This window comes from Diabrotica undecimpunctata, chromosome 10 (genome assembly GCF_040954645.1).
Source record: "Diabrotica undecimpunctata isolate CICGRU chromosome 10, icDiaUnde3, whole genome shotgun sequence".
Classification (NCBI taxonomy): domain Eukaryota; kingdom Metazoa; phylum Arthropoda; class Insecta; order Coleoptera; family Chrysomelidae; genus Diabrotica; species Diabrotica undecimpunctata.
Genome location: NC_092812.1, coordinates 80345070 through 80361861, shown reverse-complemented (window position 1 = coordinate 80361861; position 16792 = coordinate 80345070). Strand labels below are relative to the sequence as shown.

The window sequence follows — 16792 nt, the reverse complement described above, 5'->3', positions numbered from 1 at the left end:
CGGTCTTGTGTCTAACAGATTTTATTATTAATTTGTAATGTATTTTGTGATTTATTAATTGAGTTTTCTGAGTTAAAGTGCAAAATTTCTCTCATGGACTTCTGAATCTGACTAAAACCTGTTCTTTACAAGATGTGTAAATTAGCTATGAAGCTATGTATAATATTAGCCTTGAACGTCACCGAAACGAGCAGTACTGCACGCTTCGTAAAACTTTGTATAATGTGTTTCGCTTCGCACAAAACAAGGTAGTAATCATAATAAGTAAGACAGACAGTTTCAAAGACTATATATTCATATAATTTCATAGAAACTTATAGTATACATTATTTGTATAAAATATAAAATGACCGATCGTCTTAATATGTCACCTAACTACAAAATACAATATTTGGGACACTTAATAACAATAATTAATTTTCTTTTGTCATATCGGCATGCTATCGTATGAGATTCTTAAACATTTTAATATACCTTCCAGTCTAACAACTATATTCAGTGTGGATGGAGTTTTTTTAGAGACAAAAGATATACGAACAACAATTTTAGAAAAGCGACTTTAGAAATTTTCTAATGTGTACATGCGTACACATATAAATGAAAAAAGTATATTTCCGAGTATTAAACGTTAAAAATTTGTGATACATTGCATGTGGGGGTTATAAGATTATAGTCTGGAATTATTTATTCCTAACAGTTCTTCTAGGAGTACGGCAGACTGTGCTTTTGATTTTTGATACTGTCCGTAGCAGTGGAAGAAGAAACGTTAAGAAGAAATGGAAAATAAGTAAAAAAGGCCCTGTTATATATATATATATATATATATATATATATATATATATATATATATATATATATATATATATATATATATATATATATATATATCTCAGAGAATTCGATGTTGTTTTTTAGTTTTAACAATTAAGTATAAACATTTTTTTTTAATTTTTACCTAGCATGAAATTTTATTTTAAACAAAAATTCTAAAATTTTGCCTTTAAAGGTCAAAAGAGCTTCAAAATGGCGTAATTTAAAAGTTGTAAAGTACATTTGTTGCTCCAAAAATCTACATCTTCTGATATGGTGTCCAAAGTGTTATGCATTATGCATAGATATAATAAGAATAGACTAGGCATAGTGAGCAAAATAGTGAACGTGGAGCACTCGATCGGTATTCTATCTATCTCTTTTTAGCAACGCTTGCTCATTACACACATTCCGTTGTACTCTATTCATAGATGTGAAATTTATGTGAATCGCAAGTCCTGGCCTTAATCAGAAACATATTAGTCAAGGATTCTCTTCTAAGGCTTAGATGAGGTTCTTGCGCTTCTGCTAGAATTGCAGCAGATGGAGATTTCAACGTAATAATACATGTACTTATTACTCTATATTGAATTTTATCGATTTTTGATAAATTATATTTTGACGATGAACCATATAAAAAGCATTCATAATCACTCTAAAGTGATTTACACGTAGTATCCAGATTAGATTTTTGTCCAAAGCCACGCCCAGGTACTTATGGTGTGGGAAAACAAGAATACCAAAATTACTTTAAGGACCCCAGCACCTTTCCTATATAAAAGTGGTCTCAGTTAAATTAGCTTAAAATTTTGCAGAGAGGTAGCTTAAGTCATGCTGATCAAAATTTCTCAGTGCCCCAAGACCCAGAAATCAATTGTTTCTGAGATACAGAAGCTTCAAAGTGTCGGTTTTTAGGCCATTTGAAGAATATAGTATATTATTCAAATATATACCGGGTGAGTCATGAGCAACTGTACATAATCCTACCTCGTATGCAGACCCCTATGGAGACTAACAAATTACCATTAAAAAATATCTGCTCTCATTGTTGAATATTATACAGGGTGAGTTGTGAATATTTACTGAAATTTCTATTTGTCATAACTTTTGAAAGGTAAGTTCACAACGCACCCTGTATATTATTAAACAATGGGAGCAGACACTTTTTAATGGTCATATGTTATTCCCCATAGGGGCCTCCATACGAGGTAGGAGTATGTACAATTCCTCATTATTCACCCTGTATTATTCAAATGGTCTAAAAATCGACACTTTAAAGCCCTTTAACCCAGAAATAATTGATTCCTGAGTCTTGGAGCACTGATAACTTTTGATCAGCATGGCCAAAGCTATCTATGTGCAAAGTTTCAGTCAATTTTACTGAGACCACTTTTAGATAAGGAAAGTGACGGAGTCCTTTATATTGCAAAAAAATATCTCTGGGATAAACAAATTGATCAAATTTTAAATTAACTGATGGATCAATCTGAAATTTTGAGTTTGTTAGTAATTATTATCTTACTTAGCTCAATTATTAGTAACTAAAAAACAATCCCAAATTCTCTGCAGGAAACATGTATGTTTTCTTTCTCTAGGTGTACTTATATTATATAAAAAATTTGTTAGGTACTTGGATTTTTCCAAAGTGCTAACAAAATCTTATTTTCCTGGATTATAATTCCAGACTACTGTCAATAAGCCCGGAAAACAATGAATCATTACAAACCACTGGCTGTGAAAGCCTACACTCATCCAAAACGGTTTTCCTGTTATTTGGAAAGGAAGAAAAGGAAGTGAGGTTTATTTTAAAATATACCTCATCTCCTACAAGACACCCTACAGTATAAAACAAAAACTATATGAGAAATCGTAGTAATAGGAGCACGAGGAAGTGTTAACAATAGAGAAAATGCTTCCTCATTGTCCGCATTAGTTGAAAACTTTAAAAAACTCCACGACCAGAAACGACACTCTAGAAACAAGGAAACGTTAGAGACTAATCGAGAACACCTCTCGACTATTTGATATTCTCTTCGGCCGAGACACGAAATAAATATTAGACCAGGCGGCAACTATTCTAAAACACCCTCAATTGGGTAAATCGTATACGATCCTATTTTTTGCTTTAATCACAAATTTGTGAAAAAAAAATTTTCTTCTTTTCTTTGCTATATCTCGACAGCTATGCATTTTAGAAAAATTTTGTAATTGCAAATGAAAAAAATAATTATTTGTATTAATTATAAAAAAATAATATTGCAAAATTATGAAAAACCATTAAAAAGGGTCAAAAATTAATGTTTTCAATAACACAGGCCGACAAGTTTGAGACCCAGAAAACAGAGTATACGAGTACTTATAATATTAATAATAATAGCGTTCTATAAAGCCACGTTAATAATACACAATTTGGTTTCCGCAAAGGCCTAGGAACACGTGAAGCTCTTTTTTCAATTAATATACTAATACAAAGATGCCTGGACGTCAATCAAGATATATACGCATGTTTTATTGACTATAATAAAGCATTCGATAAAGTACGACATGAACATTTAATGAATGTCCTGAAATCAAAGAAGATTGACTACAACGACCTCAGGATCATATCAAATTTATACTATAAACAGCGAGCAAAAGTACGTGTTAACGAACAGCTGTCAGAAGAAATTGAAATTAGATGTGGAGTAAGACAGGGATGCGTATTGTCGCCAATTCTTTTCAACGCCTACTCCGAAGAGGTCCTGAAAAAAGCTCTTGAGGGTGAAACAGCTGGAATAAAGGTAAATGGAGTTCCCATTAACAACATTAGATATGCGGACGACACTGTGATTTTAGCCGAAAACATTGAAGATCTTCAGAGACTGGTGACCAGAATAGCAGAGTATGGAAAAGAGTATGGTCTAACAATGAATGTCAAGAAGACGAAATTTATGAGAATATCGAAAACTCAAAGAAATAACGAGAGTCTTCTAATAAACGAAACTAACGTCGAACAAGTGGACAAATATGCATACCTGGGAACAATGATTAACTCCACAAATGATTACAATCAGGAGATAAAAATAAGAATAGAAAAGGCTAGAGCAAATTTCAACAAAATGAGAAGAGTTCTATGTACCAGGGATTTAAAACTGGAACTAAGAGTTAGGTTGACGAGGTGCTATGTTTTTTCGACCTTATTTTATGGAATGGAATCTTGGACCTTGAATGCTACATCAATGAAAAAACTGGAATCATTTGAGCTGTGGGTGTACAGAAGAATTCTGAAAATATCATGGACAGAACACGTCACAAACAAAGAGGTTCTGAGAAGGATGAACAAAGAAATGGAAATTTTAAATTCAATAAAAACAAAAAAATTGGAATATCTCGGACATATTACACGTGGAGAGAAATACACCTTGCTCCAACTGATCATGCAGGGAAAGATCCAAGGAAAGAGAAGCATGGGGAGGCGTAGAATGTCATGGCTGCGCAACCTGAGAGAGTGGTACGGATGTACATCAAATGAACTTTTCAGAGCAGCCGTCTCAAAAGTTCGAATAGCTATGATGATTGCCGACCTCCGCCGCGGAGATGGCACTTGAAGAAGAAGATAAAGCCATACAGAAAGCTGTACTCCTCGCGACGTCCAGATGTGTACGAAAATTTTTGGGAGATACTCCAACATACCAAGTCACCTAGGGCTCAATAACACAGAAAGAGTCCCACCAGAGCTCAATCCTTTTGATACCGTAGGTATCTGGGATGAGTGAATTTTCCCCTTAGAGGGAGTGTGGGCCGTATGGCTAAATCTGGATAATAGCGTTTATTGTTCAACAGAATCCATTTATAGGACAAAATACAATACTAAAGTTAAATGAAATATTAATAATTCATAGGTACTAACTAAATAACACATTTTTCGAGTATTTTACCTTAACATAAAGAAACTACTCAATCACCTAGGTAGATCTCAGCCATCCTAGTAAGCTGCTTTAAACTGCAGTGAAATATATCGCAGTAAGCACTTGGGATATCTGCCGTTAATTTTGAAATGAGAATTATGAGATATACTAACGTAAAAGAACAAAAATAACAGTTTTTGGTCACTTTTGAGGTTATGTAGACCCAGCTTGCAGTACGTGATTTCCTTTTAATACAAACAATTAGCCATTACTCTTATGGATTCTAAGGTAAGATCGGTTTTCCTGCTTCTTCTGTAATAAAAGGAGTGATTTGAAGGGGTTTATAGGGTTAGAGGTGTTTTGTTTCGATCAGTAAACACAATTACTGTATATGATTTTATTTTGATGTGATACAATAACCAATTAATCTTAGAGATTCCAGGGCTAGGTGGGTTTGCATGCTTGTGGACTGAAAGGGATGGTTTTAGTTGTTGGTTGGGTTTGGGGTGTGTAGGTTTGAGATTCTTGGAATTTGATTTGGCTTTGTTGGAGTAAGGTTTTATGATTTTAGGATTTCTGAATTTAGATGTTCCGTTATACTACATAATCATATGTTTTGCAGGTTTTTTTTTAAGTAATACACTTTAAAATACGATATCTCAACAAAAAAAGAAGATATTTGTGAAAACTCAACGTCATTTAAGGCAGTGGGACAGTTTCTGGGAGAAAAACTATAGTATGATGCTACATAATCCCAAAAACGACCAAAAACCGCTATTTTTGCACTTTGAGGTTAGGGTATCTCAGAAACCAGAAACAACTTGGCAATTTGAGCTCAGATTCGGATTCAGCGCACAAAAAACCTTCTGAAAAGTATATTCTGATTCTCTGGGTCCGAATATTTGTCAAATTTTGTCAGCATGTGTAATCTTTTTCAGGTATTTAAAGCTACATAGAACCTTTAAAATTTACACAGAAAATCTTTTTAGTATAAATAAACAATACACAAAATATCAGCACAATCGATCAAGTAGTTTTCATAAAATAATTTTGCAATCTAAATTTTTGAAAAAGTTATTCTTTTCAAAATTATGCAGAGCCAACCAAAAAGTTTTAAATAATTGAAATTTTTGAATATAAAAGGGCATTCAAGCTTTTGAATAATCTTCGAATCATTGAAATTCGTTGAATAGATGATAGTCTACGGAAGTTTTTAAACAACTGTAAAATTTTTTAGCTAAAAAACAAATCGAATAACTTTCAATTAATATTTTAGAATAGCTTTGACAGTTGTGACAAAAAATTATTTAATTTCTTATTTTTTGTATATTTTTGAATTTAAAACAAATAAAATTATACGAATATTAATTTTTTTTGCATTTAAACAGTTTAAAAAATGACTTAATAAGTAATTATTCCTGATTTTATTAAATTTATTTTTATTGAATGAAGTTTATTTATAAAATTATTATTTAATTAAAATTAATATTTACAAATAGATGTATATTGATTAGTTGATAAAAAAACTACAGTTAATATTGATATTACATTATATTTAAATGCAAAAAGTAAATATTCATATAATTATATTTGTGTTAAATACAAAAATATTCAAAAAATAAGAAATTCAAAAAAATAAGAAAGCATTTCATTATTATGTTGTATTTCCTCGTTGAACTTTCGATATAAGTTTAGAAAAAAGAGAGTTAATTGAAAATTAGACACTTGTTTATTAGCTTAAAAATTATATAAGTACTTGTTTACAAAATTCCCGAAACTCTTTTATTCAACAGATTTCAATGATTTAAATTTTATTCGAAAGCCTAAATACCCTTTTATATGTAAAAATTACTCTTTCAAGTATTTAAAACTTTTTTTGTTGGCTTTGCATAATTTTGAAAATCAATAACTGTTTTCAGAAATTTAGATTTTAAAATAAAATTGGCGATAGCTACTTTATCGATTGTGCTGAAATTTTGTGTAGTTTTTACTTATACTAAAAATATTTCCTGGGTAAATTATGTAGGTTCCATGTTGGTTGCTTTTAAATATCTGAAACAAAATTAATTTTTGGCCCTTTTTTAATGGCGAATTTTGCAATAACTATTTTTTCAATTTGAAATCAATGCTATCTTTAGGAAATTTAATTGCAAACCTTTTTCTAAATTATAGCTGCCGAGATATATAGCAATGAAAAGGAGAAAAAAATTTAATTTTTCCATTTTTTTTATCACAAATTGTTTAATAAAATCTGCTCCAGGGACCAGAGAAAAATGGAACAATATGAGAAAAAGAAATTAATGGAAACAACATCTGCTAGGAAGGTTAACTAGATTATCCGTTATCTTAGTGGTGTACCAACCATGGTGGTATCTAAACAAAAAACGAGTCTCTATCCCAGTCTATACTACCAATATGTAAGAGGTCTATATACCAAACTTTTTGATATTCTAAAAAGTATTTCATGCTGTTCTTATGATATAATTACATGTTTTAGTCGAAAGTAACTTAAACAACAGCATAATGGATAAGGAATTAAAGTGTAAAGGGTTTTATAATTTATAGGAATGATAGAAATAGTATAACGAATAGGAAATTAAGTGGAGGTGGAGTTCTAATATTAATTAATAACAATTTTGAATCTCAGTCTGTTTCTATTATTGAAGATCGCATAGAACAGCTTTACATTTTGTGACAGGTCCATGGGTCCTTTGTTTGTTATAGGGGGTGTTTACATTCCTCCTCAAAGCCTGGTGAGTTTTATGTTGAAAATATTATTCAGCTGTTCAGCTTAATTAAAAACCATATATTTGGTGACTACAATTTATCAAAAGCATTATGGTCTAACGATGAGTACAGTGTTTTGGTTCATTATGCAGGAGTGATCCAGCTGCGGATGTTGCTCAAACACTTGCGTTATTTAAAATTTTATTAATGTAATTCTATATCAAATGAGAGAAATGTATTTTTGGATTTTGTTTTTTCCAGCGATAGGGAACTGAATGTAAAAGCGAGTGATCCCCTACTGAACGCAAGTCTAAATCATATGAATATTGTTTAATAATCTCAAATATATCTAATTCGTCAAGACTAGCTTATGAGAAATGTTATGATTTTAAAAATGGCAATTACACAGAACTTTTTTAGCTCTATTAATTGACGGAACTGCTTGATTCAGAATTGTATGATATTAATGTTTCAACATCCTTTTCCAGTTTTTACTTATGCATCGGAATGCTGGACCCTTACTGAGAAAGACAAAAAGAACATAGATGTATTTGAGATGTACTGCTGGAGACGAATGCTGAGAATACCATGGGTGGCCCGAAGAACAAATGAATCCATACTGGACCAGCTAAACATAAAGAAAATACTAAGAACACAAATATCAGAACAAATAATAAGCTATTTTGGACATGTGCTTCGAAGAAATGGTCTTGAAAAACTTACCATCCAGGGAAAAGTAGAAGGCAAAAAAAATAGAGGTAGATCTCCCACACGATACACGGACCATATTGTTGCTACCATTGGCGCTCCATTGTCAGAATGTGCTAGAATGGCAGAAGATAGAAAAACGTGGAGGAACATTGGGAAATTTAGCTAATAGCTTCATGATATCACGATACCTGCATCAGGTTAACGACTAAGAAGAAGAAGAATGTTTCAACTAATATGTTCTATGAAATTCTTTCAATATTAATTTTCTGCTTTATACCTCTGAAGAGATACAGAACATCAACTTTTCCTAAATGGATTTCCCATGAACTTAGATTTTTGACATATGAGAAAAGATATGCTCACTTATTGTACATGAAATATCGTACCGATGCCAATTATAGTAACTTTTTTCTTCTTAGGTTAAAATGAAAACATTTGTCTGGTATATGCTTTAATCAATATGTTAGATGTATCGATGCTCAGTTGAAAGACAATCATTCTGGAAATATGTTAATGATAAACGTTCTAGTCACAGTTTACCAAATGGGGATCAGTCTGCTTCTAATGGGCAAGAAATTGCTAATCTGTTCAAGGACTTCTTTCAAACTGTCTATAAAACTGTGGTTATTAACCTTCAGATTCCCAATATCCCATCAATAACAATGTTGGTTCAAATTATAATGTCTCTGAAATCACTCTCATTGATATTTTTGATTGCAAAAAAGTTCTCTGCAAAAATAAGATTATCTCTGGACCAGATGGTGTGCCCAATTTTCTTTTAAAAAAGTGTGTTTACACTGTTACCATACCATTACATACTTTATTTAATAATTCATTACAGTCATCTTTATTTCCTGATGTTAGGAAGGAGAGTATTGTTGCACCAATCTTCAAATGTGGGCAGAAAGAAAACATTGAAAATTATCGAAGTATATGCATTCAGTTTGCAATACCTAAATTATTCAATAGTTTGATAGCAAAACAGCTATCTTGGTTGTGCAGTGGAGTCTCAGCATGGTTTGTGTGCAAAAAAATCTACAGCTATTAATTTAGTTTGTTATCAGTCTGAGCTTATGAAGCAAATCGACGGTCGAAAACAGGTGGATGCTATATATACCGATTTCGGTAAAGCATTTGATCGTGTTGATCATCAAATTCTTCTTGCAAAAATTGCTTTCTGTGAGATTTCATGCAGTTTGTTGAATGGATCAAAAATTCGTTGTCAGGTCGTAGTCAAAGTGTTAATGTTGCTGGTGGAACACCTCAGGTGTTCCGCAGGGAGGACACACATCACCTACTTTTTCAACACATTTGTTAATGATATTGTGAGCTGCTTTTTAAGCAGTCAGTGTTTAATGTTTGCTGATGACTTGAAGTTCTGGAGGGTTATAGAAGATTTTAGAGATCAGTTGTCTTTACGAGCTGATCTTGATCGTGTTAACAATTGGAGTAGTAGGAATGGTCTTCATTTAAATGCTAATAAGTGTTGTTATATCAGTTTTACCTGAAAGGTGAACATAATTGGTACAACTTATTTCATTGATCAGCAACCTCTTTTAACTATGTATCTTCCATTAAATACTTAGGAGCTACTTTAGATGAAAGGCTTTCTTTTGTGGAGCATATTAACTTAATATCCATAAAGGCTTCTAAATTACTTGGTTTTGACACAAGAAATTCCAAGTATTTTTTTTATATGCAACTAGATTAGTTTATTGTTGCCTTATAAGATCCACCTTGGAACATTCTTGTGTAGTTTGGTCACCCTACTTTCAATGTCATATTGACACATTAGAGGCTGTTCAACATAGATTCTTGAAATACTGTGTGTGCATTTAGAACTGATAATATTGTTGTTAATCATGTTTACATATTTTCGAAGCGATTAAAGCAAAAATAGGATCATATACGATTTACCCAACCCAAAACAGATACCGCCATGTCTATACAGGCATCTTATGTACTTTAAGCATCTTAAAGTACATAATGACGACCTTTATTTCGCCGAAATGTCTACAGACTTTTCTCATAAAAGGAAAAACAACTTTGGACTGGTTGAATACGCGGAAATATACGTAAACAATTTCTTCTCATAAGATTCGAGCTTATTTAGCTAAAAATAAAAACAGATCAACAATTTCAGATATAAAGATGTCTTTTGACCAGAAAAACATTTAAACATATTAAACATTAATATTTGGTTAGCGGAACAGTCTTATCGTTAAATATTCCAACACTGAAAACTTGTTTTAACTATAACATTTTAACAATATATAACAATTGTCTAAAGTCTCAACCTCTTTAATCTCAACTAATCTATAAAATCAACCGTCAGTCCTAGATGTTTAACAAACATTGAGAATAGGCATGAAAGTCAGCTTGAATGTTTGAAGGGTCTCTAATTAGTTCTGGTTCGATTAAAACTCTCATAAGGAAATACTAAGAAAAGTATATTAAAGATTCTAATCTAAAAGAGGATTAGAAAGGGTTAAAAATTAAAATTTAATCTAGAAACAATAATCAAGAATAATTTTCAACTCAATAAAGACTACACAAAATAATTAATCGAAAATATATGGCACTTACATCTAAATAAGTTTTTTTTCTTACAATTTTTAGGCCAGTAAATGAACGTTTTGGACTGTAATTTTCCTCGACACGACAGATGTGCTTGAACATTGGAATGTGGGTTCCTTACCTTTTACTTCACTTTTGGACTTAAAGTGTCCAGTCCAGGGTTGCTTTTACTTAAAAACATACGTTCAACATAAGTCTAAATTGACTAATTCTAAGCAACTTTTGTTCTAGAGTTTCTTCACTAAGTCAATACTTTTGAGTTTTTTGTGAAAATGTTAGTTCGAGTGAAAATGTTAAATTAAAAAAAAAAAACACGTTTTCAGACGGTTTTTCACAAATAACTCAAAAAGTAAGTATTTTAACGAAAAAAAAAAAGTTCTTATCGAAAATATTGCTTATAAAAAAAATGCTACATTTATGAAGTCTGTAGACTTATTAGAAGCAGAGTTGTAGCTCATGAAAAGTAGGTTTTTATTTGTCAAATTCCAAATCGAATATTTCAACGTTCAACGAAATTGTAAACAAAAAAAGAAACACTTTTCGGGGAAAACTCATCAAATCTTTTTTTAGATAATTAAAAAAGCTTTATTTTTTTTTTTAAGTTTTTATAGCGCGTTTCACAGTCAATTTGCAGTGGGAGCAGGATAGGGCTATGTAAATCTTATGGAACCTTGGAGATCAGTGTTGCCGATTTTAAGTAGGCGAAAACACTTAAACTTCCTCTAAATAGAATATTTCAGAAGTCCCAAACACCTTGATTTTTAAATCTGTTAGGGTTTTATTATTATTATTTTGAAATAATTCATAGATACTATGCAAGGTATTTATGATGTTAACGATATAGCATTGAAATATTATAATTAGCCTGTGATTATTATTTAACTAAATATCCACTTTCTAATTTTCTTTGCTTATTCACGTAAATTACTCTGATAATTATTATACGTATACCTATATGTATATATATATATGAAATATATATATATATATATATATATATATATATATATATATATATATACGTTCGGCGAAACAATTGATACACATTAGAGTATTTCTTGCAGATTTCCCCAATATTTAAGAGTTTACTATATATGTATATATATATATATATATATATATATATATATATATATATATATATACATATTTACAATTCTACCTTATTTTCTATAACTATTTCCACAATGGGTTTTTCGTCGGTACCGGTATCAATTTTTTATTGTTCTTAAGCTAACTTTACATTTTAACAATTTCATATTAAATCTATTTTAAGTTTAAATTAAACGGATGTTTAAATTGTTCGAGTACCTACTGCTAATAAGCTAAACGACAAACAAAAGGTATTACGCCAACAAACGATGATGTTTGCTTCTAAGAAATGAAAAATGTCAATTGCTTAAAATATGTCTTGCAACACTGTTCTTCATAAGAGTATGTACTGCAAAGTGACCGCAAAGTTACGCTCAAAATTAAGGTGGTCCCTTTTTTTGGTAAAAAAATTGTGAAAATCACCCCCTAATTAGCATCCCAAATGAAATTAATCGTTACCGCTTTACAGTTTACTTTATTTATGTATTTTTTATAGAGTACGTTAGGTTTTAAATTAAATGTACATCCTATAAATGGCAACACTGCGCGCCAATAATTTGTCATTTTACCGTGGTTGTTTAAAGCAATAACAGGATTTTTAATTTATTTTTGTAAACATGTCTGTTTATACGCCCGCAGAAAAGGTTCAAATAATAAAATGGTTTTATGGTGGTATTTCTGAACAGTGTGTAGATTTGTTTTCTGTGTTTTTTGAGGGGAGACCAATTCCTTGAGTACAGTCAATTCATAATATTGTCAAAAATTTTGAGAGTTGCTATTGCCTCAAAAATTGCAGAAAATGTCACGCTCAAGAAGTGTCACCAGAAAAATTTGAGGAAAGAGAATACCGGGATACACAAATTTGTGCAACAATCGTTCAAGTAGAAGCGTTGCTAGAGAGTTAGATGTTGGCAATGTTACTGTAACAAAAGTATGGAAAACGCACGGTTACAAGAATTTTAAATATGCGAAAACGCAGCAGCTTTGTCCAAACGACTACTTTCGAAGAATGTAGTTTTGTGAAACTCTAATAACGAAGGCTAATCATGAACCAAATTTTATCAAAACCTTTTTTTTAATCATGAATCTTCTGTTTCGTTAGTAGGGAGACACAATCCTTCCATTACGAGGTATTGGGTGCGGGAAAACCAGCACAGAAGTGTTGTTTAGCGAACTTAACGTCCTCAAAAAGTTAACGTCTGGACTGTCATTTTAGGAGACGACATAATAGGTCCATTTTTTATTGAGGGCAACTTGAATAGTAGAGTACACCTCGATTTGTTACAGAATCATGTTCTTACCGTTATTCTCAATCTTCCTGATGTAAATCTGGAGAATGTTTGGTTTCATCAAGACGGCTGTTCAGTTCACAACGCTCGAATAATTAGGGAGTACCTAAGCAATATTTTCCCGAATCGAGTAATCAGTGGAACATGCGATATTAAGTGGCCTGCGCGATCTCCAGATCTTACACCTATGGACTTCTTTTTTTTGAGACATTTACAAAGCATCATCCTGATCGAGGCTAGGGCCCAAATTTTGGATGAATTAAAAAACCGAATAAGTGAAGTTTCCAAGTCTGTTAAAGCAGAAACTCTTTCATCTGCCCGCAGAAGTTTTTATGGCAGATTGGGATACTGTTCAGCCGTAGAAAGTCAAATAGGTATTTGAATCATTTCCGTAGGACATAAAGAATTTTCCATCTTACTTTATTAGAAATTATTTTTTATTTTCAATAAGTATATTTTTTGTTTTCTTTTTAAAGAAATGCGCTTTTATTTCTAATTCAACCACAAAAAATTGTTCAGATTATTAAAAACCGATACAAATGCACCGCCTTATAAAGGTCAGTGTATTTTTATCGAGATTATGTTATAAGAAATGAACTGGGCATACGTATGAATATATCCCATGCATTGTTATGTATTACTAAATGGTTTTCGTTTTCTGTCTAGGTGTCGGACGGGATCTTAGAATTACAATTAAGTAGATCGGAGAGGTAATGTTGCTGATTTTAGCGCTGTATGCAGTGTGTAATACCTAATCCAAAACTTAACGTACTGTATAATCTGTAAGTTTAACCGGTTCAAAGTATTTTTTTTTGAAATTTTGGAAAAATTGCCTTTTTTTCAAAATAACTGATACGAAAAATTTCAAAGAGTAAAAAAATATAGGTTTTGCTTTTCTGAAAGTTTTCGTTGTTTTTGTTTTTCTCTAAGACAAAAATTGGTTAAGATATGGCAATTCACATAACAAAACCAAACACTCATAATTAGTGACTCGAGGTTTTGCTTTTCTGAAAGTTTTGGTTGGTTTTGTTTTTCTCTAAGACAAAAATTGGTTAAGATATGACAATTCACATAACAAAACCAAACACTCATAATTAGTGACTCGTTCAAGCCCTTTTAACTACAATCTTTTCAAAAATAAGGATTTAAAAAACAATACAGGATTACAAAAACCTGTAAAATGGTTTTTTTAACACTTCATAGCTTAAAAGCTAACCAAGTTATAAGTAAAAAAACCAATCACATATTTTAAGCGATATCAGAATGCGTCTGGAATGGAGACCAAGAGATGATGCCTACCGAAGCAGAGGTCGTCCACCAACACGTTGGACTGACGATCTAAAACGTTGTCATAGGAATTGGATGCAAGAGGCACAAGATCGAAATAGATGGAAAATTATGAGGGAGATCTATGTCCAGCAGTGGATAAGCGAAGATTGAATGATGAGAATGCGTTTACTGGAACATTGTAAGATAAACGTAATGTTCTATTAAGGCACAGACATACTACATAGGTATAAAATACATAATATTTGGGGAGGGGAATTCAAAAATAAAAAAGACAAAAAACTCGAAACATCTGTTGATGCCACAGTAGTAGAAGGTATCAATTGGGTTTTTATAACGGTAGAAATTATGTGGTAAAAAATAAAACAGTGCAGAAACCTAAATTATTGTCACTGTATAACTAAATAATTCCAAATTGCTTGAATTTACAATTATATAAGTTTTTTCTAATAGGGATAGTTTTTACTACCGCTAAAAAATAAAAATCAACCAACGACACACATCCAATTTTCAAGTGGAGGGTAAGTATAACCTAAATCCAAATTTCCAAACAAATCAGTGGAGATAAGATATTCAATGACATTGTTTTAATTATAACTATTCTAGGGGGTGAGATTTAGGGGTTAAACTATGATAAAATCTGAAATTATGTTGTTTAATGTTATTTAACATTCATTCACTTCATTAAAAGATGATTTGAACCAATTACCTGCTTTAATTTACAATTATACGATTTTTTTCTAATAGGGTTAGTTTTCACCCCTTAAAAATAAAATGCAATCAAAGGCACAACTCCAAAGTGAAGTGGATGGTAAGTAGAACCTGAATCCAAATTTTTATGCGGTGGTGACACGGAAAATTACATAGAATTGCCGTATATTACGTTCATTTACTGGACTATTTATATAAATTTGCGTTTTAGCTGCAGTAAGTAATTTAGACCCAACTAAAACCAGAGAAAAACTCAGTAAAACTAGGATATAACTATAAAAATCTAGATCGTTAAAAAAAGACAAAATAGAAGAGACGAAAATAAAGTTCAGAAATGTTCGGACTCCAGGATTTCAATTGAGAAAAAATTATAAAAATCCTTCAAGAAGATAAGTAGGACTGCGGTGGCCAAGTTACAAATAATAATACAGGTTTCGAATGTTTTTACATGGTATTTACAAAGACTGCTAAACAATTATGTTCAGTTTGTTCATAATACACACTAATTAATTGTCATTACCAGTGATATATATTAGCAACAATTTTATACATTAATATTAATTGATCATTAAAAAACATTTGTATAGTTTCGTATATACTGCACAATATACACAGTTTTATCTCATTTTGTAAATAAAAACGTTAATTTTGCGTGAAATACCTGTATATACTGTATATATTAATCAAAGATCTGGATTTGAAGCAATTGTTAATGTGACTGAGAGACCAGACTCTTTGATTAAATTCACGATATCGCCGTGACTTAAATGCATAATATCTATGTGGTTTACAGCTACTATGTAATCCCCAATTCTCAATCTTCCACATCGTTCAGCTGGGCTGTCCTCAATGAGGCGACCTAAAGCACAAGAAATTAAAATTTTGGGCACCAGTTGTAATAAATACTGATTGTAAATTAAATATACCAAAACATACCAATTGTAGATCCAATTTTGTTCGCAGACGATATAATAACAAAACCAAAGCCTTCATTCTCAGTCCTCTGTACAGTAATCTCGTATGTAGAAGCAAGATGTGAATTAGCGGGCATCAAAGTCATATTAACCGCCGGTAGCTGCGAATGGTTTTCAGGAGACCAGTATCCCGTATTAATAGGCATTTGGGGGTTCATGCGTCTTCTAAGAATAAGGCTAACCTGTCCTCTAGCTGCTGCTGCATTTATTAATTGGACTACTTGGCGGTGAGAAGCTTTTATCACTGAATAGCCTTCCACACTGACTATTTCATCTCCAGATTGTATTCTTCCATCGCCATCAGCTGCTCCACCTGGTACTATGTGTCCCACAGCAACCTAAAATAGTAATTATTCTAAATGTCAAAAATCAATATCAAATTTTACTATTTTTTGTTCACTATAGTGAAATTCACTTTCAGAGTGCGGTAGGGTTAAGATAGGAATGCGCATTTGCTGGATTTCAGGTCATGTGCTTGGCAGCAAACAGATCTAAGTAGTCGTCACGTAGAGAACCGTCCAAAGATCTTTACGGCGGGGCTCTATTACAAGTAAAACTACCTACTATTAGTAAAATTTCGGTAGGTAATAGATTTCGTGTATCATAAACTATATCTAAGTTCAATTGTTTTTTAGTGATTGACTTTTGAAAAGTGACCATTTTTACATTTTGGAGAGTTATGACATCCAAACGATTTGACGGTTTGCACATTCCTATTCCAGCTTTT

General features: G+C 31.8%; 1 protein-coding gene across 1 annotated transcript in view; it reads right to left on the bottom strand.

Moving 5' to 3' along the window:
• Window positions 1-272: 272 nt before the first annotated feature.
• The window catches only part of LOC140452569 (membrane-associated guanylate kinase, WW and PDZ domain-containing protein 1-like), a 31170-nt gene continuing 14650 nt past the window's right edge, over window positions 273-16792 (bottom strand). Inside the window, exons 3-4 of the mRNA XM_072546898.1 lie at window positions 16028-16403; window positions 273-15950 (exon numbers count right to left, since the gene is read on the bottom strand). Of these exons, the coding sequence (XP_072402999.1) occupies window positions 15775-15950; window positions 16028-16403 (552 nt within the window). The 3' untranslated portion in view covers window positions 273-15774. The remainder of the gene's footprint in view (window positions 15951-16027; window positions 16404-16792) is intronic.